At 43.6% G+C, this 25,370-nt stretch overlaps 1 protein-coding gene across 2 annotated transcripts; it reads right to left on the reverse strand.

Annotated features, from left to right (window-relative positions):
• Positions 1 to 255: 255 nt before the first annotated feature.
• Positions 256 to 25,280, reverse strand: niban1a (niban apoptosis regulator 1a). Of its 2 annotated transcripts, XM_064332107.1 has the most exons (15): positions 25,098 to 25,280; positions 12,715 to 12,845; positions 12,447 to 12,575; positions 12,183 to 12,297; positions 11,006 to 11,170; positions 9,941 to 10,056; positions 7,890 to 7,994; positions 7,235 to 7,397; positions 5,688 to 5,875; positions 5,284 to 5,430; positions 4,967 to 5,077; positions 4,705 to 4,812; positions 4,160 to 4,271; positions 2,462 to 3,475; positions 256 to 2,428 (listed from the first exon to the last, which is right to left on the reverse strand). In XM_064332107.1, the coding sequence occupies exons 1-15, from the start codon at positions 25,150 to 25,152 to the stop codon at positions 1,809 to 1,811; spliced, it is 3,279 nt and encodes a 1,092-aa protein (XP_064188177.1). In that variant the 5' UTR covers positions 25,153 to 25,280; the 3' UTR covers positions 256 to 1,808. The 2 variants fall into 2 exon arrangements, with proteins under 2 accessions (XP_064188177.1, XP_064188176.1); XM_064332106.1 differs by having other exon boundaries at positions 256 to 3,475.
• Between the last annotated feature and the right edge of the window lie 90 nt (positions 25,281 to 25,370).

A 25,370-nucleotide genomic window follows, 5' to 3' on the forward strand; every position in this document is an offset into this window, starting at 1 on the left:
AGTTTGGTTGTTGAGATGTGTGTATGTATGTGTATATATGTACATACATACATATATATATATATATATATATATATATATATGTATGTATAGAGCACTCTCATACCAATGTAGTGTACAATTGCTCCATTCTCACTTATGATTTAGCAGTAAATTAAATAGGTTATATCCTTTATCCACAGAAAAGTATATGTTAATGTAGAAAACCTCAGGGTTTGTACAACTGCATTAGTAAAGTATTACTGACACCATAAGTGTTATTAATGCTTTAATTTGGACCAAATGGATCTCAGCAGTTCTGTCTGATAATTAGATGGTCACATTTGATAAGATGCCTCCACCCGCTCACTGAACTACTGAAATAAGTTATTTTAATGGCCCAGGTAAAAAAAAACCTACACAAAGTGATCACTTGCAGATGGGAACAGGGGGCAAGGGGCCTATTTGGAATGCAACCAAACACACTACCTTTCACCTCGCATAGCACAGTAGGGGGTGTCATAAATCAGTATGATTAGAATTAAATGAAAAAATAAAACTACACCCACTGAACAGGCAATCATGGATGACTGTATAGTTTGGGCAGACGTCACAGTTTTAAACTGTCAAGAAATGAAAATGGAAACATGAAAATGTGAAAAATCATTCTCACTTTAGGACCATAATGTATGGTGTAACCGTTTTCACAGTGTGAAATTTTATAGAGTAAGTGTATTCTACAGCAGATTCTGATATGCGATGGACTGAAAATGGTCCAAAGTGAAAATGAGCACTTACAACTACCACAACAGAACAAGGTCAAAGATCAAAGGCAAGATGCCCATGTTGTATAAACACATTCCCATAATGAAGAGAAATGTACAGTTTCCTCATGGTAAGCAGTGTAGAATGTGAGTCTGTCAAAACATTTCCATAATGGATCATATGGGGTCTTACAGGAATCCCACAACATACACAAGCGAGCTGTGCTTTGGTTGTCTTAATGCAAAAAAAGTTAATATTAGTGAAGTGTGGTATACCCCTATTCCAAACTACAGTATCTTTCACAACATTCCAGTAGTTTCCCAACTTGTAATTCATTAACTTCAAAACAGTTTTCACACTGCACCGATGCATAAAACATTTGTAACATTTTCACATGAAATCATTTGAATAATATAAATTATATAAATGTTAAAAAGAAAAGGAGTACTCTTATTATACAACTATTTCTACCAGATGACTAAACTGGTACTTGGTCAAGAAACTCACAGATGACACTTTTATTCTACTTAAAGGGATAGTTTTTTTTAGTGTTTTCAAACGTCAGTGTACACACTGCTTTCAAGCTGCTTGACTCGTATTTTCTTGCTTTAGACCCTCAAACGGCCCTGTGCCAGGCGATCTGTATCTAAAACATCCATCACTGCACATGAAACTGCCTGAGCCAACCGAAACAAATTAATCTTCAAGGAATTAAAACTTAAATCCTTAGGCTAAATGGAAATCGTTCTTTAAGTTTTTTTTTTTGTTGGTCTTTTGGTTTTACCTACACACTGTCAGGAGTAATGGAGATGTACTATTCTTACGACCCTGCCCAGGGGGATTACAGTATTACAGGATACGTAATCACTTTGATTGATGGTAGGCCACTTAGAGCTTGCATCCTCAAAATAAGGTCCATTTAGAATGTGGATAACCAGGCATGGTAGCTGTGTCCACTGCTAAGCGTAGGTTTGTACTGGCACGTTGGTACTGGCTCTGCTGCTCTAGCCTCTGCGCTCTCTGTGTTTCTGCTCTCTGGCGCTGAAGCGTCTGGACAGCAGGGTTCATGAGCTGCTGCTGTTCGGGTAGTGCTGCACCATCTCCTCCACTTCTATCACCTCCACCACCAGGTCGCGGATCTCTCTGATGCAGTCTGGGGCTTGCTCCTTCACTGACCCAGGCTCCTCAGCCGACTTGGCCTCGGCCGGAGAGCTGACTGTGGGGGAGACCACGGCGGTGGGGAGGGCGTTCTCCGTAGGCTCTGCGGCGTGCTCGTCTCCCACGGTAACGGCACCCCCTTCCGCTTCCTCGGCAGTGGGGACGGGGTCGACGCTCGCTTCAGTTTCCGTAGCCTCTGAAACGGGGCCGGCGTCGAGGGTTTCTGGGACGGCGCCCGCTCCCTCCGCCGTGGGGTCGGAGGTCAGGGAAACGTCACTCTCCGTGACCTCGTCAGTGGTGGACCAGGCAGCGTCATCATCCTCGGAGCCCTCAGCGGACATGGCTCCAGTATCGCCACCCACCTCCTGGGAGTCGACACTGATCTTGGGCCCCTCAGCATTAGAGGAACCTGTAGAGGGCGCTCCAGGGTCTGTGACAGCATCTGTGGAGGCCTCCTCTGGGTCAGCCACAGCATTGCTGTCTTCATTCTCTTCAGCCTTGTCAATCACGAGCACAGATGGGCTGTCTGTGCCTGTGGCAGCCTCGGCCGAAGGAGGACTGGAACTGGCAGCCACCATACCGTCCATATCAGGGTTTTCCGCACCAGCAGAGTCAGTGCTGGGGCTTGGTAGGGGCTCGACACTCTGCAGTGAGGTGGCTGCAGCGGCTGGCTCTGCCGGTGTCTCAGGTACACTGACTACTTCCTCTTGCTCTGCCGCAGCTGTGCAAATGACGTCTTTATCTGTTGGTTCAGCTGCAGCGGGTGCAACCTCTCCTGCTTCTGTTGCACCTGGCATGTCCTCCTTTGTCTCTGCCGCAATGGGTGTGTCCTCTTTTTCTACTTGGGCTAAACTGGGAATGCCCTCCTCAGTTTCACCACTGCTCGGTGTGCTTTCCTTCTCAACCTCTGCTGTGTCAGGTTTGCTCTCCTGCTCAATTTCAGCTGTGCTAGGAGTGAGCTCCTTCTCAGTTTCACAAGGCATAATCGCCGTCTTAGATTCAGGTGGGCTAGGCAGAATTACCGTCTGAGCTTCAGGTGTGCTAGGTATGACCTGCTTGTCTGCTTCAGCTGTGCTAGATGTAATCTCAGTTTCAGGTGTGCTCGGTGTGACCTGTTTGTCAGCTTCAGCTGTGCTGGATGTAATCTCCTCAGTTACAGATGTGCTCGGTGTGACCAGTTCGTCAGCTTCAGCTGTGCTAGATGCTATCTCCACAGCTTCAGGTGTGCTAGGTGTTACCTGTTTTTCAGCTTCAGCTGTGCTAGATGTAATCTCCTCCGTTTCAGGAGTGATATGCATGCCCCCATTCACTGTTTCAGTTGTGACTTGATTTTCTCCATTCTCAACCAGCTCTTTCTCTGTTACACCGGATGTGTCCCCCTGCTCTGGAGCCAATAGCTGGCCATTTCCCAGCGGAGAGGTGGGGGTCAGTGATTGGGCGCTCTTAACAGGGCTGGCAGGAATGGATCCAGGCGGGGTCGGGCCTTCACTCAGGCTGGACTGGCTTGTGAGGCGTAAGTCAGTGCCGTCCAAAAATAGGTTGTGTTTCTTCAGACTGGCAGCCTCATTCACCACTGAAAAAAATTGCAAACGCAGTCAACTCCAGTACATCCCTTAGAATAATAAAGCCAATCAGCAACAGCACTGGAAGTATGTTCCACAAAAACAAACAGAACATCTGCACAGATTACCTCACATGACTAATGAACACTGGTGGCCCTTATTCAGCATGAATCAGAATGACTCAGTCAGCTGTGGTTCCAGACAGCTTAACTTTCGTCAAACTAACTGGTGTAAGGTCAGCCCCCTAGCATTAGCATAGACTGCAGGAGGAGCTCAGTCCTGTTAGCGTTAGTGTTTATAGCATAGGGTTAACACGGAAAAGAGCTCGCCACAGCAGCTCTTAAAACTAGCAACCAGGGGCAGGTAAAAATATTAGGGACTCTTTTTATAGGTTGACGAGCTGAAGTCCTGTCAGATCTGGGCAGACAGCAGCATTCAGGGTAGCATTTTATGCTACACTCAGGTTGTGGCCAATGCAATGGAAAAGCAATCATTTAGCCCTGGGTCAGCTGAATTTGGCTGCAGCTCGTGTTAGCTGGGTCCATTTCAATATTTTTCCAATGACTGCATTGTTGCAACACAATTCTACATATTGTTTCTAACAGGCTATAACCTCCAGCCTAAAATCACAACCTGCCTGTGTATTTAATATGAGTGAACCACACTGCAGTATTTTTGCGGTTTTGGTATCATACCTTTGCTGACTTCACATTCCAATGTCTGCAACAGAATGTCTTCATATACATTTTCCACTTGTATGAAATTTGAATAATCAGCAAAGATGTACTGATCAAAGGCCTGCAGTTCCTATAAAGACAAACACATATATTATATTTTGTTATCATTTTACACAATGATAGTAGTTAACCAACCCATACATTTTTATATCAAATCTTATCACATAGAAATGCAGGAAATGTTGGATTTTAAAAATATTCTCAGGTTATAATGTAATGAGATAAATTGAGAATGCATATTATCTGTTGGAACTTTAACTGCATACTTTACTGTATTTTCCCAGTGGTTGAGAAGATGTTTATTAGAACTAAGGGTTGTGTGGCATGTGAACGGCTAAATCTCCTCCTTGATCTGTACAGCACATGTATGTGTAAATTGTGGGGTATGATGTGTAAGGGCTGTTGGGTAGACTTTATGGGTAAATCACCCTCAGCGTGTAATTTGTGATGCCTGTAGACGTATGTAGTTGACAGTGGCTAAGTGGAAGCTATAAGGGGCTCACTGGTTTGCATGTGGGAGCCAGGCTCTTCTTAATGGCAGGGAGAGTCATGTCCAACAGGGCCTCCTGGAAGATCCTTTTTCTCACCGTGCTGCTGTCATAGTCGTATTGCTGGTCAACACAAGAGAGGCCATCATATAACGAGTGTCACATGACTTTCAGACCATTTTAAATATAGCGATGTCCATTGCGAATATGGGTGATGTTTGCCAGTAAATGGTAAATTTGAGAGGAGACCCATTGTGGTGTGGGCCTGGCTGCCTACCTTCAAGACTCTTTGCTTGGCCTTTTCCATTGCAGAGCCTGGCTTTGCAGGATTGTCTGTCAGGGTGGTGAGCAGGAGCTGCTCAAATGTGTACACTGCGTTCCTCATCAGCTGAAAGTCCAAATGAAAGATTAAATACACGGCAAATAGAGAGAAGCCTGCTGAAAATGAACTGAATGTGACAAAACCTTAACAACAGGGGGTGCCAGAGATTCGATCTTTTGGCACCTGTCCCTGAGAATGTTTTGTAAACAGGGTTTAAGAAGGGAGTGAGCGGTATAACGCGGTGGTCTGGGTCTTGGCGGTTCCTGACACACCTGCTGCATGTCGATCTGCGTGCTGTGCACCAGGCCGGGGCAGTTGGAGAAGCCGTAGCGGCTCTGGAGCTCCTGCAGCTGGTCCTGGAGGACGTCCACGTGAGCGTAGCAGCCTTGGAGATCGGTCTTCCGCAGCTGCCCCAGGGCCTGGAGGGGGCGAGAGGGGGGAGAAACGCCGGCACGGTCACCAGCGCACCGAAACGGAGCCTGCGCTCGAACGTCCGCGTCACTCCAAGGTCCCCGGACCTGCCCCGCGAACCCGATTACGCAACGCTCGTGCGTCATTTCCCAAGGGCTTCCTCGCGCGTCACTCACAACCTCAGCAGGGCGTCGGCAAGCGTAACGTGCCCCCGCGGCGCTGATTCGCTGACAGCCCGTCTGAAGCCCCGCCCCCCTCCACTCACCAGCTTGAGCTCGTCGGCGCTGCGGCTCTCCTGGAAGTCCTGGCACAGCTGGCTCATGTGGCGCTCGCACAGCGCCCGCGTCTCCTGGAAGCCCGCGCTCACCGGCCCCATCAGCTCCTCCAGGACGGGCGCCAGGTGCGGCCGCACGTGCTCCGAGCAGAACCTCTCCGCTGGCTCCGTCACCACGGCTACGGCACAGAGACCAGGGGCCGCTCACAACCACATCACAAATCAGCTGCTTTGCTTCTCTTGTTTTAAATGCACACAAAGTGCAGTTTTCCCTTGGCTAATGCTGGTTCTTTAACAGCAGATTACATTTTGTGCAGTTACTAATCTGCCTTGATTGAACACAGTTCATTGAGCGTTCAATTGGTTCACATTTACATGCCAATTTTCCTGATGTTGGCATACAAGTGCCCATGCCCGCTGTCTGCTCCTGTGTATTACTGTGTGGCAGAAGCCATCTCAAGAGAGATGCCTACCAACACGTCAACTGAAATGGCAAAGTGACGTTGGGTTAATGAAGAGCGGTTTCATTTAGCATTTTAAACTTAAAACCAAACTTAACACCATCAAAAATGTCTGTTTTACTCGTGATATATTCAGCAGTGTAAATTGTGCTGATGTTTGTGCAGCTGTTTGTAGTTGGGAGCAGATAGGAGACAGGGCGTGGCACCGACAGGGACACCGTGTGCCAGCATGCGAAGTGGAGGTGCAGTTAGCGGGGACAGCTCCTCTATTGTTAACTGTTCATCTCTCTCCAGATTCATTCCACAAAAGACTGTTTGTCGTACCGCTAGTGTCTGTTATTGTTAGCTGGCTACGCTATCACCTGGGGCCAGCTGACTAGAGTCACTCACCCAATTGTCCTTCATCGTTAAAAAACTGCGCTCTGTTCTAAAATAACTTAGAGGATCAAACAATTACCTGTAATCGTTAAGATTATTGAACTATTTTGCTGGTTATGATTATTGAACTATTTGGCTTTACTTCTAATGTGTGATGAATCAAGTAACATCTGAGAGATGTCTGAGCTATGAAATGTGCTGTCCCAATTTAAAAGAACACATTTCATGTTATCTGAGACACGCCATCACCATCACGAGAACAAATGAAGGGCCTGCTCTGAAACAGTACACCACACTGTGGTGCCCCACCCTGCCCCTGGCCTGAAACATCTCACACCACCTGCTCTGCTTTACTCTCCCGGCAGTTCAGTCACTGCTTCACAGAGAACAGCAGCACCACTGACCCTGAGGAGGTCCCCCAGTCCCAGCTCTGACAGGGAAGCAGGAATCCCCTCCTATCTTTACACCTCCATTGCTTTGTACTCATCCGCTACAAATATCCCTCAATTCAAAAGAACAATACATTTCTGCATTATATTATAGCATTCTACAAAATGTGCTCTATTTTAAACAGAACTATCCTTCATTTGAATACATTCATTGTATTTTATGTGTAATTGAGTGAGCGTTTCACTGAGTGTTTCAGCAGGAGCGACTGCAGGACCCGGCCGCCCCTGAGGGACGTCTGTGGCCTCGTACCTCTCAGCTTCCCGGCCAGGAAGTCCTGGGAGGAGATGATCTGGTCCATGTTGGAGCGGATCAGGGCCTCCTGCTGCTTGGCCGCCGCCCTGCATTCCTGCTTCAGAGCCGACAGCCCCTTGAGGAGCTGCTCCTGGACCAGGATGTAGGCGGCCTCCACCGTCTGCACACACGCGCAGGGCAGCAGGGGTCAGGGAGAGCTCATGTGTACAGGCTACGCACCAGCACCCCACAGCTCCTGAGTCTCAGGCTCCCACAGGTGGACATTAACTACACTGTTCAAATGCCTGAGCAAGACTGACAGACACACGCAAGCATGCATGTATATACACACACAATCGCACACACACGCACAGACATTCACACAAACACACACAGGCATTCTCACACACACTTGCGCACACACACTCACACACAGATTCAGGGAATACGCAAAGGGATTCATTAAGGTGTTTGAGAGCAACAGACAAAAGGGATATCAATGATAGTTGTAGTGTTGTACTTGTCGATTGTAATTATGTGTTTTACAGTTTACGCTGTTTACTGACTAAAGCCTGTTTTAATCCTGGTAGGCCTGTGTAATCTCGCTGTAGGATGGATCCCGTAGGACCATCAACACCCCCTTTCCTGAGAATGGGCTGCATGTCCGACTCACAGCAAACCATGCTTTTTTCCTGTCTGTCTTCCTTCCTTTCAGACGAGGCAACATTTCAGTCTGCAGAGTGGGCAACAACTTCTCCATCACCAGGTTGGATAAGACCTGAATCACACAACACACAGCGTGGTCAGTATCTGCGTGCCATCACACTGCAGCTGAACATACAGAACAGAGCGGTCATACTGCAACTTAACACGCAGCACAGAGCACTGTCATGCTGAAACTTAACACGCAGCACAGAGCACTGTCATGCTGAAACTTAACACGCAGCACAGAGCACTGTCATGCTGAAACTTAACATGCAGCACAGATCACTGTAACAGTGCAACTGAACACATAACACAGCACTGTAACAGTGCAACTGAACACAACACAGATCACTCTCACGCTGCAACTTAACATGCAGCACAGATCACTGTCACAGTGCAACTGAACACACAACACAGAGCACTGTAGCAGTGCAACTGAACACACAGCACAGAGCACTTCCACACTGCAACTGAACACATCCCACAAACCACTTCCACACTGCAACTGAACACAAAGCACAGAGCACTTCCACACTGCAACTGAACACATCCCACAAACCACTTCCACACTGCAACTGAACACAAAGCACAGAGCACTTCCACACTGCAACTGAACACATCCCACAAACCACTTCCACACTGCAAATGAACACAAAGCACAGAGCACTTCCACACAGCAACTGAACACACCCCACAGACCACTTCCACACTGCAACTTAATACACAGCACAGAACACTGTCACAGTCTGAACACACAAAAGAAGTGATTACGAGGGCATGTCACAACTGAAGAGGGCATGTCACAACTGAAGAGCAATGTAAATTGCAGCTGTGTGGGGAGGGACACATTATTCAGATGAAATAATGAGGTTAATGGATTAACTATGCAAGCTGCCTAACTTGTTTTTTAACATTAATCACCATTCAGGCATATGAACCACGCCCTGTTGGCAGCCTCAGACCCCACTCTGGAGGCGGTGGTGGGAATATTCCAATAACTGGGATAAAGAAGATATTGTACTCAACATTCTGACAGTTGGGTTTTGTGTCATGGAGGTCAGTCGGTATAATTTCCCACGTAGTTCTCCATGTTCTGCCAGCTAGCTACCCAAATGCCGAGTCAGCTGTCTATCAAAAGTGAACGTATCAATATTCGCTCCAGATGGAATACGCCCTGTCCATCTCTCCTGTTCAGATCAATCTTACATTAAAAAGAAAGAAAAGATTTCATCTTTCTTAGGGAGAAGGATAATGACCAAGGTGCTGCTACTATGGAAGCATTAGAACAGATTAATCCAACCACTGTTGTGATTAATACCTTTTGCCTCTCTCTTTGATTTAAAGCATACTTACTCTGAGTCTAATCTGTGTTTTAAATATACCCCCAATTGGGGGGGGAGTGAAAAAAAAACATTGGGTCAACAAATTTCCCATTTATACATTTGGAAAGGTAAACATCTTTTTTCTTATTGCTTAACGGACACTGTGAACACAAGGGTGAAACCGTTGTGGGGAACTCCCTACTTTGTTTCTGCACACAGCCTTGTGCTCATTCCTTTAGGGCAGAGATCTGACGAGGAGCGGTGTGGAGCCGCGTGAGCTCGCAGGACAATAGACCTGCAGCCGAACCTGGGCAGCGTTGCTTCCTGAGCATCAGCTGGACTTCCTGTGCGCGATCTCCGCTAAGCGCTGACACTGGTGTGGCGGTGCAATCAAACGGCATGACTAACATGGTGGCAAACCGTCGTCAGCATTGTGCAGTCAAAGACGTGTCACATTCCTTTCATTTTAGGTGTCGGGTATTCCGAAGTCACAAAGGCCCGTTCTGCTGCATTAGTCTGCATGAACACAGCCTCAGCTTACGTGGGACCTTAATCACCCCGGCTCCTCCTTCAGAACCCCGATCCAGCGGCATGTGTAACAGGCTGACTCATCTCGGTTGTGGGCTAGAACGTCACACGAGCATTTTTTTCTGGTTGAATCAGACGGGGTTTTGAAGAGTGCGGCGCAGTGACCCACCCTCACGTCACTGCCGATCAGCATGTCCCATGAGAGATAGAGATCCTTCTCCTGTCTGAGGAACCGGATCGCCTTCCGGAAAGCCAGCACCTCACAAGCCGGCTTCCTTAGGAAATCTGGAGGTGGAAAGGTGAAAGATCCACGGTGGTTAGAGGGGCTCTCTCTTAATGACTAGGCCACACATGCGCTCATATCCCCCAAGGCTGAGACCACAAAGCGCCTGAATGGATCCAACGGCAAACATTACGCATTAAAGTCAGCCCTGCTCACTGCCTGGTGCCACACGTGGATTTAAGAGTCAGGTATTAAGTAGTACAGCTAAGAAGCCACTCCTGCTGTCCTAACAAAAACTTCACTGGCAAAGAAACAGGAAAAGAAACAAACTTTACACGAATCCCAACAAATCTATTCAGACACAACACTAAAATCAGATTACTTGTGAGTCACAAATATTTTTAATTAAAAAAAACAAACTTTTGCTTTTCCTGTTTAAATAATATAAGGTTTGGAAGAAGGAAAGTGTTTACTTTGTGTAAAACTAGGTTTGAATGTTCCCAATTCTGGGTTTATCAATTTACCTGCTGTTAAATATAATTAGGATCAGACAGGGAAAATCCAGGTTCAGAAAGTAAAAGGCCTCCCCAGTATTTTGTTCCAATCCCCTGGATTTGCTAATTAACATGATTCTTCAGCCAGGAGGTAGAACTATTTAGTGACATCAGCTGGGTGGTTGAAACACATCGCAAGGATTTAACTTTCTCACCCCTGGATTTTACACCTCTGATTCAGCATGGCCGGCACATTCGAATGACCATTAAAGCGCGCTGCAAATGAGGGGGTGGGAAGGATGCACATGCAGTGTGTTTCTGCAGCTGCAGCAGGGTGTGAGAGAGAGCGAAACCTGCGTGCGTTCGTGCGGTTTGCCACCAGCAGCCCCTCCCCCGTGGTATGGTATTGTGAAACCTGCACGCACTGAATGGGGGCTGTTTGCCTGCTGCTTAGAACAGGTTCATGGCGTTTTGCGCGAAGCTCGCTGCTGGTTCTACGGCCCTTCTGGCTTTTCACCTTGGTTCTGGTGTCGGATGCAGTCGGTCAGGACGGAGATGAACCGGGAGCGACGGGCCTCCTCCCGGAAACAGAAGTAGGAGTCCCGGCGGTACGGCAGCCTCAGGTAGACCGGGAACTGCCCAGGCACGGTTGCCATGGGAGGGGCAAACTCCTCCTTCACGTCTGCCACACAAACATACATGACTGCTGAAAGACCCGGAGCCCAAGTCTAAAATTCTGCCTTTCCCTGGTTCCGGTCTGACACAGTTTGTGATCTAGAGAAAGCCAAGCCTAAAAGCTATTATCTCTTCTGTTTACATAAGCCTAGCCACAGAAAAAAAACATAGTAGTTAATCCTCATGTGGTAGGAATACACCAAGGTTATGGAAGGAAAAATTCATCAATATTAAATAGTTTTCTTCTTTAAAGTAGAAAGTTGCTTACACAATTATATGTATTGGTTTTTGTCACAAATATATATTCTGGGCTGCTGAAAAATATAAATATTTGATTTTTAAGTAATTATTCTTTTAAAAGACATGTATTTATTTAATGTTTATATATGTATAAATACTACAATCAAATTTCCTATTGATTTTCTCACTGATTTTAGGTGGGAATACTTTTTTAAAATAGTTTATGCGACTTCTATAACATGACAGAGCCTTGGAAATATGCAAAGCACACTGACTTTTTCGACAAATGGCTCTAGTGCAGTAGGGACTGGTGTCAGGAATCTGTGTATTACAGATTTCAATGACCTGGTTCTCTTTGCTTTGTCCTTGGGGGGCAGGTCTATACAAGCAGTTTTTCAGGTATTTGGGGGCCTATGTGACTGAGGAAGAAGTTGGGGGAGTTTGTGTTTCAGTGTGGGAGATAGCATTAGCTGTGTGAGACAAGAAAAGAGCTCTGGAATTTCACTGTAGGCGTGGCTTGACTCCACCACCCCGCCCCTGTGCAGGGTTCTGTGTACCTGCCCACAGATTCCACACGCAGGAGACAGAAGCTTGAAAACAGTCACAATGCTGCTACTCTGCATTCCAGAAGATTTTGAAAATGGAGGAATTCCCCTGCTTTTGGCCTTCTGCAGCCCTCTGTCTCCCTACAGCCATTCTAATACCAACAGTGGGGACTTCCACACTATCTCCCTGCTGTACGATGTGCTACATTCGCTCCAGCTAACCACGATACTTACTGTTGAGGTCAGGGCACAACTTATCCACCAAGACCATGTACTTGTCCTCTGACGTCAGCACAGTGCCCCCTGTTGGAAGGAGCCTGTACCGTGGTTGTACACCTTTCACAAATGTCTGGAAGAACAATATTGGTCATAATAATCAGAATGACCAAAAAAATAAGAGCTCATTCTAAATATAAACATACATTTAAAAACATAAACAAAAGTAACATAGTAAGAATTAGGACTAAGGACCTGTGGTCCTAGAATCTCAGTGGTTACCTCATAGCTGTCATGGCATTCCAGACTGTAGTTGGCTCGCACCACCACAAACCGCTCCTTCCACTTCCTGGTATCATCAAAGAACAGTACATTCTCCTCATACAGGATCTCTGCAGGCTTTGGGGGCTCCTGCATAGCCAGACAGCATTAATCAATCAAAGAGTAGTGCTGAGCCCCAGGTGTGCTGTGGTAACAGTCTTTTCAAAGCCCAGTAAATCACTGCTTGCTTTGACAGCACTGTAGCGATGCACTGTAGGTCTCCACCTACCCTCTGTTTGAGCAGCTGGGTCTGGCCCATCTTCTTCTGCTCCACATCATCCTGAACCTTGGAGAAGAAGGCCACCAGGTACTGATGCTTGTAGAAAGGGCTGAAGTCCTTCAATGTCGCACCTGCTTGGCCTGTAGCAGGAAACCAAAACCTTTTTCACAAAACAGCTTCACACAGTGGAAAGGGAGCTCTGCTGCACAATACGAACCCTTTCACAGGGACACAGAATGCTTCAGGAAATGTATGTCCTCAGCTATATATTTGGCACCACCAGCAGCTATTGCAAATATGACCTCAGCATCAGAATAAATTCCCTTGTTGTTTTCGTTTGCCTGCCAACTCACCTTCTCCAGATGGATGCTCAACAATGCACACAGTGGATCGCCCATGCAAAATCTGAAAAGTTTTCCATACTGTGTAACCTTGTGCCAGCTGAAAACTTGCCAGTGCTGTCGATAAGTGGTCACTCTTCCAATAAGCTTTGCACCTGCATTCGATTGGTATTGACTGGTTTCCACTTTCCAGTTTTATGAACTCTCAATAGTATATAACTGATTCTCACATCCATGTCTATTCTACGCTGTCTAGCTCCACAAATTACACATTTACTGGGCGGTTACAATACAAGAGCCTCTGCAGAGTATGGTACTGACAGTAAGCAGCATTGCTAATTGCACTTGATAGAATAACTGTCTCTGACTATTGTTTTAGATGTACCTTCTCACAGTTTTGTAGATCCCTGTATTTATTAAACAGTAAATCAATGTATCTCCCTTTGTATTAATTAGAGGCTTTTACCAAATACTACCTCAGAAACCATTCAGTTTACCAGACATTGTAGCTGGGCCAGGACTAGAGGAAATGCAAGTCTGTATTTATTATTATAATTTGTAATAGACCTTATTTATGTGGATCCCAGGGAATGATAGTGTGTTTGCCGGGGTTAGCAAAGGGTAACTTGGAAGCCATTTATAATTGTTTTGTTTTCTTTATAGATCACATTAGCCACTCCTTGTGATTATTTATGTCACAATGGCCAAAGAGCTCCTTCAGCATATTATATAGTCATATAGGCATCCAGGGCCATGATGACGGTCAATGTAGCTTTGCATTTCTTTTGCGTCCATGAGTCTTTTGTAATAGAACAGTTTGTGATAGAAGTTTGGCTTATTATATCTCCCACTTGTGATAAGCACTGTGATAAGCATATTTGTTCAGTTTAATCGACACAATGAAAATACCTGATAGTTAAAACATTTTTATCCACTATTTCTCCACGTTACTGTCAAAGACCTGCAGTCCACCGGTTGAGCTTTGCAGCCAATGCACTGCAGGACTTGGTGCAGACAGACGGTACATGCCCAATTAGCCAGAGACTTGCTAATATGTAATGAGGTAGGGGACACTCTGCTAAAGTGAAACCCTTCCTCCATGGGCAATGCTGTGGCCAATTATGCATCGCTACATGCCATTCCTGACCACCGGGCACAGTAAAGGCTTCAGTCAGGCCCACAGGGTCCATCCCAGAAAACAGCAGGAATGCTTACGTAAGGCTGAGCTTGCCTGTGCTTTTCCACTGGGTTCAGAGAGGGCTTGTGCTGCTGTGCTAAGACCTTGGGAGCTTATGTCAATACTCACTCCAAGGACAAACTGACTCAATGTTTGATATAATGAAAACACAAAAATCTGCAGCACACAAAAGTTAAGGCATTCGTCTTTTAGTCTTTTGAACTCAATTTTAAGTACAATTATTAGTCATTATAAGTACTGATTTTGTGTAAAAGCAGCTGAAATAAACCAAGTACTGAACAGATTTTTGCAAAGATTCAGTTTCCCTTCTTTTTCTCCATTTCTCTCGCTGTCAGAAATGGTGACAGTTCTCAGTCTGTTTACTCACTGGATTATGTTCTCTGGAATCAGACTGAAAGAAAGACGAGATTCAGTCCTCTCTGGCAGTATTCTTTCAGAATGATTTCTTAAGAAATAAACTGACACAGCACTATCCGCTAATATTGAGGATTATGGTACAGAGCAAAATCCAGTGCCAAATGCATTTAACCTGTGCAGTTGATATCCTAATATATTAATGTATGACAAAGCAGAATAACTAGTGGCCAATAGAAGCATTCCGACAGTTCTTGCCACGTGTCTTAGGTTGCAGTTAAATTGTGTTTGCTGTTTTCCTATCTAGCAGATAATGTGTCTTGTTATTGTTATTACTTGTTATTATTTTTCTCACAGTTGGTTCGAGTGCTTGGCACATCAGTCTCTCTTTGAGTAACAGCATGGAGGAGACAATTATACTCATTATGGTATTGGACTATAAGCTATCTGAACACATGACAGAATGGAGGTGCTGGGAACAGCTGACCTCAGTTTTTTTTTCGCAGGCATAAGTAATAAAATACCTCTGTGGAAACTGCCGGTGCTCCCTTTAACATCTAGAGTAATGGGGAGATAACTGCTACTCACACCAAGAGGTTTCCAGTGGTGACAGAATCTATCTGGTGCTGAGCAAGGCTAACCTGTAAATGACCAGTGTACTGAATTGTGGGAAATGGAATATCGCATTCCATTCAGCTTCCCCCTCCAAAACAAGACATTCGGGTCACTAGTGTTTCCCCACGGAGGCAGCAAACTCTCAGAATCAACCCAGATAATATCACCAGGGCCAGGACTCCTGGTCTGGAGAGCGTTGGGCTGTTCTGTGGGGGGTAAAGAGACTGAATACAATTCTAAGAGGATTCCACAAAGTGTTTACAGGCGCCAGCGACTGCCACAGCTGGATAAACTCACATTTCCCTCTAAAAACAGAAAAATGAACCAGAAGCTTTTTCCATATGCCGTGTGTCCCTGTCCAGCTCGTTTATGAAATTACAGTCTTCACACTCATTGTCAATTGAGAATGTAGTTAAGGTAATGAAGCAGAGTAGAGCCAACAGTCGGACACAGGCACATATGCATGTGAAAGCAACCCCCTCATGGTTTCTATTTTCTCTACGTCCTGTTTGGTCATCTAAATGTAATATAAAGACCCTTTTAAATTTTTTAAATTTCTCCCTATAAACTGTACCAATTTTTACCACTCAGGCAATGTTAACTTTGGCAGAGACGCTAGCTTAGTAGTACCAGCCAATACTTTGCTCCTTTGAATGTACTGTCCTGGCAGAGGGGAGGTCTATGAGATGGAGCAAAGATCACTCATTGATCTGTGCAGTAGGGTGAACAGAGAAAAAGGTTAAAATGTAGACAGAGTTGCACCTTTCTTAGTGTAGTCTTCTGTAATGCTTTAGTTTACAGATTCTAAATTCTCATGATGTAATATAATTTGCCTCAAGACAACCCTATATTCATAGAAAGGCTTTTCCGTAATCTGTAAACAGAGGGATGCCAAAGCTGTCTACCAAGAGCTTGTGCGTCTGAGAGCTCAGTTTAATTGAGCATTTTCCAACTTGATCATAGTTTTAATTAGGTGTAATTACACCGCAATTACCACAGCGTGTAATTACAAGATAAAGCATGTAGCTGCAGCACAAAAGGACTTCATGGAGATGATACGCCCATCCTACAGTCCTTTAGGTAAGTGCTTTTCACCTTCCCTATTTTTCTGAATGAACCACAGGCAATATTCAAACAAGTACCTTTTTTCAGAGCTTATTACATGACGATACACTGGCACAAAGGCCCATTGGTAGTTAACAGAGATAAGGTTTATGTTGCCGTTACACACCTCACCTGTCAAAAAGGGAACAAGTACCCTAACTGCAAACCGCTTGACATCTCGACGATGGGAAATCGCCCCGGGGATACATTATATTCAATCAAGCCACAAATAAACAATGAATAAATCGGAGGATACAGCATCAATGAAACAAACGCTGATTAGAAACAAAGCACAAAGCTATTTCCAAACAAGCATCCAAAAATAGCCGGCCCAAACCGCCCCCAGTGACTACAGTGAGTGGAGTGGATATCCTGTGAGGTGAGGGAGGGAGCGAGGGAGGGTGCGGTCTGGACCAGTGCTTTAGCATAGCAAACCGCTGCAGCTGCGTGTGAAAGAATGGTTCCTCTCAGGGAGTAGAGTGGGAAGAAAGGCCTGTGTTCACACATGCCACTACACAGAGATTAGCCCTGCCACCTCCTGCTCACACCAGCCTGCCACAGCATAACACCTCATCCTCACTCGCTGGCTCACACAGGCAGCATCTCCTCTCCTCCATCAGCTTATGGAAACCGGGTGCGCAGTAAGGCTACTGTACAGGTCTGTGTGTTTGCATATGTGACAGACTATGACTTCACTCCTGGGGTCAGTGGCTAGACTTTGTTGAGTCTATCGTTGTGAGACCTGCGTTTTCTGTAGATGTGGAACGACTTTTCCAGAAATGTCTACATTAGAGCTGAGTCAGTACATGCCCACGTTGTGGCATGCGCAAGTTTCTGTTCTGAACAGATTTTCTCATATCACAGGACACCATGTTGTTCTGCTTTTCTTATGTACAGTGCGAAGAACCAGACTATAAAATGGACATTAAAAAACTATTAAATACCTCTCCATAATGATAAAACATTTAATAATAGGAATTATTCAGGTCTAGCCTTTAGTTTGAGGTAAAATCTGTTCAATAGTCAAGGGGATGTAAAACTAGTGCAAATATCTCCCAAACCACAGCAAACATGCAAATGTCCTTGGTCATGCTCTGTTTCAAGGCTATATGTCATTCAACTGGGGAGAGTGTGTACCGCCCTCTCGACAAACGTGTGCTGTTCTGGACAGACCGGTTCTACCAGCTGCCTCCCACAGAGAAAAGAGCCAATTAACCAAGTGAAATACTGCTAAGATGACGTAAAGTCACTGAAAATGCAGGCTGTTCATCCAGGGATATGCAGATCCTTTATACAACCGGCAAAGATGTTTCCTGCTAAGAGAAAAAACTAATTGAAACCATTTGACCCCATGTCCTCAACACTTAATGATGCACTTGCAGAATGAGCCTCAACAATGGATGTGAATGCATTTGGTATAAGCCTTTATGCACATCACTGTTCTTCTAAATTATTACTCATTCTGTGCATTCCAGTAGACATTAAAAAGCCAGTACAGGGAGTGCTTTTAGTGTTTGCCTCAGAACCCCTCTGGAACCTCACTTTTATATGATCCCTAGGTGTCTGCGGTGCTTTCCCCACACAGTCAATCAGGCTAAGTACACCTTATGAAGACATGTTAATCAATTACATCCACCCATTATTTACTCATTTCCACTTGCTGTCTGAAAAATATCATCAATACTATACATCAGAAGAAGCAGGTACAGTAAGAAGCCATCAGGTGGAAAATATCCTGTTTTTCTTTCAATGAAAGAGATGTGTTGAAATGAGGACTACTTCAAGACTGATGCCAGAAGCGGCTTAGCCACCCTATACACTATGTTACATTAATCTGAATTGAGCGATACAATAGAGAGGGAGTGAGAGAGAGAGAGAGAGAGCGAGACAGAAACAGAAAACTCATAGTGAAACAATGAGCAATATTTAAATTACCTTCAAATAAAGCTTCCCATGTTTTACTTAATACCCATGTGGACTGAAATTCAAATATTAAAAATGCACTACACTTTCACCAACCGTGACACTGCGAGTTTAACTGTGGCATTGTGAGTTCAGCCAAAGCGCAATTCATGCTAAACATATTTATGTATCTCTGTATCTCTCAGGCTGTGCTGTTATGTTCAGTACATGTCTGATAAAGTGTTTAAAGATTCATGCTAAAGCAAAAGGGCCACGGTTTTGCTGACCTGCTGGACTAAGCCCATTTCCCCCGTTTCTCTAACATCTGTGAAATTAATTTGTACTCTGAGGCTCCAGAAGAGCTGTTCCGACTTTTATCCATGCTTACTCAGACCAATGTGTGCACTGCACACCTTGGAAAAGTATTTCACAGCCATGACCTGAAAACATACCTCCTGCTAGTGCAGCTGGAACAGGATGTTAAATATTAGTGAGAACAAGATAACAGTGATACTGACATATATGTATGACAAGAAGTGAAGCAACATTAAGTATATGGCTCCTGAAAAAATAAATAACTAAATAAAAAAGAAATAAAGACAAGAAATACTGAAACATAGCAACATATACATTGCATCTAGTGTACCAAGTGCAGCCTGAAAGAGACAGTGAATCCACTTGAGGAACAAGTTGGGGTTGTCTTTAATGGGTGATTTTCAGGCATGTTCTCAGCAACAACGTGCAGCAATTCAAAATACCCGATCTAAACTGTGAGACCTTGCAAGGACATGTGGGAATGTGTTTGTTCATGTCAGTTCTCCTACCAAGCCATGACCCCGGTGTTCTCCCAGGCCTTGGGACTGTTAAATGTCCACTTTCCTTCTCACTGCAATGACACTACTATGTTAAAGCACACATGAATGGGGCCCTCTTCCCACTAATATCATTATTTCATTTCAACAAGGTTTTAAAATGTCGAGCCCCCAGACTCACAAATAATGAAAGGGAAAGCTGTTTTGAAATTGAAGCGATTTTCATTTAATTTCTTCAGGGAAAACAATGTCTGAAAATGGAGCAGGTGGCTGTCAGTGTAAGACATAGCTCATGACTATGCTACTCTGGACCTTTTAATTATGTGCTGTTTCCTCTGCATCTAGAAGGTGTTCATGCTGAAGGCAAAAATGTTAGTGTCCAGAACTTGCTTGGGTTGGTTGAAGTCTGTCACCAATGGTGGTCAGCAGAACATATGAAAGTGAAAGGGATAAATATAGAAACAAAGACCTATTCAGTTTTTTTTGTCAGGAGTACAATGGTCAAGGCTGACTCAGGGATGCCTCATTAACTAGAAATGCATTGAAGAGACCAGTATTGAATGCCACTTTTCTTTTTCAGAGGAAAAAAACCTAAACACTGACATTACATAGTCAAACTAGAACTAAAGGCTTTGCCTATTTACCTAGAACTTACTGTGTAGTGCAAAAATACAAATGAAGAGTCCTGTGGTTAAGACTATAGCGATACTATAAATCTAACTGGCACGCTATCTCTGTTCCACACTGTTCCACCTGTTCAGCCCTGGTATTAAAATGCGTCTTGGGTGATCCGATCACAAGTGGACAGCTCTAACTACAGGTGTGAACGCTCCCAAGACACATTGAGGACACATTGAGGACATTCGTAGGTGGTCTGGGTCACATATGGCCACATTCTTTTAACAGTGTGTACACAAATGCGTCCTGGGCCACATTGTAGGACCCCCTAGTCAACTGATGTCCTCTGCGTAAGCAGAAGTACATACTCATTTGCGCGCCAACGGCGTCATATTAACGTGCAAAACAACAAGCCACACTGAATAACGAAATAAACGAGACAAAGTTTTTAAAAATGATACCATGTCATTCTACAGTCAATATCTGGGACTAAATATTGAATAAATATACAACCTTACCATTCAGTCATATATTGTCTTGGACAATCCGTTTGTTAAATATACAGGCATTTGTGATGCCTGGGTACCTTCCAAAATAGCTGCGCGTAATACCACACGTGTTGTTTACGGCGTTGTCGCCCTTTTTAGTACAGTTTGGCTTGATTGAAAATTCATTTATTCAGTAGGTGAGAGTTTAAGCTTTCTAACGATGTATAACATGTCTAATTTTGCTTTTGGAATAGCGTTTCATAGGTCAGTGTAACTGAAAATGTTGTTATCATCGCATTCACGAACACATTCACTCTGTGGTAGCAGTAAAAGACGCTGCACCTAAAGAAACGTCGTCAACGATTTTTTGTAATTTCTTGGAAAATACTATTATTATTATTGAGGACTTCTGGGCATAGCTAAGCCATATGTATGCTAATAGACCTATCTGACATCGTTTTCTGGAGCAAAACAGAAGCGGATAGAACTGTATCATTTTGGTTGGTTCTCAAATCGCGTAAGCTGCCTTTGTCCACGACGTTTGAAAATTCCGAAAAGCGCATAGAGACATATTACGAGTGCGTCAAACATCTTGGGCGATTTGGTTTGCCTGGAGCACCCCAAGGAATAGACCCAGTCTGTTTTTGTTTTGCTTTTCCCTCCGGCCGGTTAAAAACAACAACGCATTTGGTCTTTGCAAACGGAAATGATGTACGTGTTTATTCGCGTATTGAGCGGGGAAGTGAGATCTGATCACAAGTGGTCACTCGAGACGCATGTGGAGACGCATTCTGATGCCAGGTGTGAACTGACATCCGTCTCGACTGAATCTGGACACAATCTGGATACAAAGTACAGGTCTGAACAGCGCCTAACTACGAAGGCAAAACGAAACTTTTGGGCTGTAGCATTTCTTTAGCACATATGGGATCTTTGCTGTTCATTCATCCGTCTATCTGTGAACAGGATAAGTGCAAAACTGAAGGGAGGATTTAGACAAAACTTGGCAAAAAGACTGCCTGTGGGACAAGGAAGAGAAGATCTTATTTTAGGGCTGCTGTCACACTTGTCTTTCGAGTGGCAAAACAAACATTGTTTTAAATGTGCCAAAAGACACCAATTTTTAAATGTAAAAAAATGTATAAATTACCCATTGATGTAACTACCCACTTTAACTGTTGTTTAACAGCCTTTCGGTGTTCTTTCATGCAGGCACTTCCAGCTGCTGCAGTGCATTGTGGAATGTGGAACAATCCAAGCTGCTGATCCAGACACACTCTTTGCCCGACCTGAAGAGCCAGTTTTGTTTAGACATGACATAATATTACCAGTGATTTAACACAGAGTGCATGAATGAACTCTGCTCTCAAGACAATATCCTCCAGTTACTTCAGATTACTTGGAATAACAAAAATGTAAACTCTAAAAGGCATGCTGTTCATTTACATACAGTATATCTCTATATATTAATGCAGTAGCCTTCTGTTGCATTTTGTGAAGATTAAATAACAAAATTTAAGCATAAGATAGCAGAAGGCATGGCCAGCAATGCCCTGACAGTGAGGCTTTGGAATGCTGAGGCACAACTGCGATAACAAAATTCTCTCTCATGACCCGACTGAGTATTAATGCAAAATCTCCACCCTCCACTCAGATTCTGAAGAAAGATCCAGGGCATGCAGTTCAGCTGGTTTACAACCTCCCAAAAAATATCTTGCCACCCCCAAATAACGGTTTGAATATAAGGATATAGTGCATTATCATCCTGTGTGAATTTAATTTGTGCCTACAATGTTCAAAATTCATAATTCAAATATCTCTGGTTTACTCATATTAGGTTAATATGACAGTCTAAATTGCCATCAGGTATAAGTGTGCGAGTGAATGGTGTGTGTGCCCTGTGATGGATTAGCAACCTGTCCAGGATGTATTCCTGCCTCTCACCCAATGCATGCTGGGATAGGCTCCAGCACACCCCACAACACTGAACAGGATCAAGAGTGTTCGACAATGGATGGATGGATGGACAATACAAATATATTGTTTGTGGGTCATTTGGTCATATTGTATAATAATTCGTACTCCAGAGCAATCTGTGTCATTACTATGGAAAGCCTATGAAGCACCAAATTAGAAGAATAATCAGGCCTATATTGTTTCACACTGTTGCACATGCTTGCTATTTTGGGGTTCACGTCTGGTTTTTTCTCTTTTTCTGCTACTCTGTAAAGCGTCATTGTGACAGGTTTCGGTAAATGTGCTATACAAATAAAATTGATCTGTTTTGTTTGACATGGACAACACCATTGCAAAAACACTAAAGTTACAGACCTTGAGAGTCAGTTCAGCTTTAACTGAAGCTGATAGGAACCATAGCAGCATTCAAATATCATCCACTGTGTCACTCCGTTTTCTTCAACCTGGCACCATGTTTCAGCATGCAGTACATGTTTTCATAGCACGGATACCGTATTCTGTCATGGTTTACCCTCAGGATTCAAAAATACATGTCCTCATTTTTTAAAGTCATCCCAAGCTAAGCTATTAACGAAGAAAATGATCATTTTTATTCAAGGTAGAATATTGCCCTCCAATGTTGTATACTCACATTTCCCTGACAGACTGGTATCACACTGTGTGTCTGATTGATTACGGCATGACACAGGCAATCTGTGTTAACACTAACAACAATAGATGTGGATGTCAGTGTGACATTTAACTAATGATGAATGCTATCCTTTAGGAGCAGTCATTTCAATGCGTATTTCAATCTAGTCACTGGTTCCTCAGAACAGTTTTTGGGGTTATTTATACACACCTGTGCACAATGTATCAGCTCCTAGAAAAGTTAATGAGTTTTTTAGTTGATACAAAAGGACCAAAGAGAAGCCAGTTCAACTCATCAGTTCCAATTTTACTTATGTCACTTCAATGCAGCTAGCATAGACTAGTTTCACAATCTAAAGCAAACATGTATATACTCTCTTGAACTAACTCATAAACTGAAGTTTGCCCTGAAAACATGAGACATGTTTACTTTCTTTCTCACACACAGACACACACAGACTCAGGCACACATTCAAATGCACAAACACACACACACACACACACATAATCAGACACGCATTAAAATGCACAGTAACACACACACGGTAAGTCATGCTTCAGAGCAGTCACTCTTCAGGTGGGGAAAAACAAGCTATGGTACTCTTAATCTCTAGCGCAATGTCTATGTAATGATGTAGACAGACTGGAGTGTCCTGATCCCATCACTGATACTGACACTCTGTGCCATTCCTCTGCATGAAGAATGTTGATCTTGCAAGAAAACAATGAATGAAGAGGACTCCCCATTGCTGAACAAGGACCCCAATATGTATTAGTTTCATTTCCTCATATGCATGTCAGGCCTGCACAGACAGAACATCCTGGTGGATAACTCAGTATTAGATTTCTCCAGAACTAAGCTGGATACCTGATCTTTGAAAACTAAGTCTCTCCTGCAGTTATCAGCAAATACATTTTAATGCTGCATCTGCAGCCGGTAATATACCTAATCTGCACTTATGTTTAATCAGTGATGCTTTATCATTTATTCAATTACATTATCAGTATTCCATGTTTATGAAATGATTGATTATGAAATTATTGCATATCTAAATTGTCAGCTTTTGGTTCTCCCCACATTTTTTGCTGGACAATATAAGGCCTGCCTGCAGCATTTTTTAAAAAAATGAATCATTACATAAATACAGACAGCCCATGCAATACAGGGACACTAATCATTTATAATTTTGTGTGGTTAGATTAATAGGGCATTCAAATCGATTTATTTTACATATAAAAATTACACAGTATAGTTCAACGCTTCAAACATCAAATTGGTCTATTCCAAACATAGGGTCCAAGTTTTACAGCTGGAATGGGATAATCATACATTTTGAAAGGAATTAGGATTGGCTGTTTGCCACTTTGAGCTCATACCCCAGAAGAGAACTTGAAATAGTTAAATATGTGAACTGAAACAATGAAAAACACGTTGGAAAACGTTAAGACCTTGCTCCATTTCAGTCACCGTCAATTGCATACAGTCATCATTAGGCTATTCACAGGACAGGATAAGATCTGGAGCCCTGAAGCCACAGCACACTATAAGATCTGGAACACTGAATCTATAGTCAGGTTGATTTTTAACCAATAAAACGTACGCAGTACAGTCAACACTGGAATCTGTGCTTCTTTCCAATCGGATTATATATATGCCATGTAGAAATATAAATTAAACAAAACGTTTTTCGTATTAGGCTAATATTTCACACATTTGCGACGAGGTCAAATTTCACGTTCCATCCGATGTTACGGTGTGTACACCGCAATTTAAATAGACTAAACAAGTCATTATTGGAAAGGAAAATAGATAAATCACAACTCTTAAAAGTGTCATGTCAATATCTTGCATTGATCTAGGTAGCCAGGTGCGCCTGAAGTAGCCTACATTGGAAATACTTCAAGCTTCTATCGATTTTAACAAATAATTCCAAAATTTCACAAACATGAAATGTTATGAACTCTCAAATAGCGTTAAATAAGATCACCACTAGCCTATATAAAAATATATTATGGATAGGTAACTATATCAATAGCCTGCTCAACTCAGACTTTTCGACTGAAAAAGTATTTTTGGTGAAGCCCTAGGGTGCGAATTTAAGAAGATACCATTTTTCGTAGTGACTGGAAAAAGTTAAAATATAGACAAACTGTGATGAGTGCACTAACTGACGGAAATTATTTATCAAATATAATCTTGCATGTCGGGAAAACACATTAAATACCTACTAATGTAATACATTAGACTATAGCTATAGCCTATGCGATACGTGCGCAGTAGCCCATCTTAAGCTAGTTTGCTCACGTTTTCAAGGTAGGCAACAATAACACGTTTGATACCTTGATAATTTACCTCTCACAAAGTTGGATTTGCTCTCATCCAGAAGGCTGGAGGAAGATATTCCCATACTGCAAAACTTGTTCGGAACAGGGTTCCCTCTGTGGTATTCGCACTTCAGGTGTTATTCTTCTATTGCATTGGATTCACTGCTGTAGCCTACTGTTGCACCTTTTCCGTCTGTGGCTGTCACTTATACGACACTGGCGGGCGGGGGAACGAACGCAACTGCATTAACTCAACTCCTATCTCGTTGGAATATCTTCGGTTTTCTTCCGCCAGCACACG

This window comes from Anguilla rostrata, chromosome 4 (assembly GCF_018555375.3).
Source record: "Anguilla rostrata isolate EN2019 chromosome 4, ASM1855537v3, whole genome shotgun sequence".
NCBI classification, from domain to species: domain Eukaryota; kingdom Metazoa; phylum Chordata; class Actinopteri; order Anguilliformes; family Anguillidae; genus Anguilla; species Anguilla rostrata.

Excerpts from the sequence above, each read along its gene's own strand:
- niban1a (XM_064332106.1), bottom strand. The coding sequence starts at position 25,152 with ATGGGAATATCTTCCTCCAGCCTTCTGGATGAGAGCAAATCCAACTTT. Across the intron at positions 10,057-11,005 it reads CATCCGACACCAGAACCAAG|ATTTCCTAAGGAAGCCGGCT; the intron begins GTGAAAAGCCAG and ends TTCCACCTCCAG. Across the intron at positions 5,876-7,234 it reads CCTGGCCGGGAAGCTGAGAG|CCGTGGTGACGGAGCCAGCG; the intron begins GTACGAGGCCAC and ends TCTGTGCCGTAG.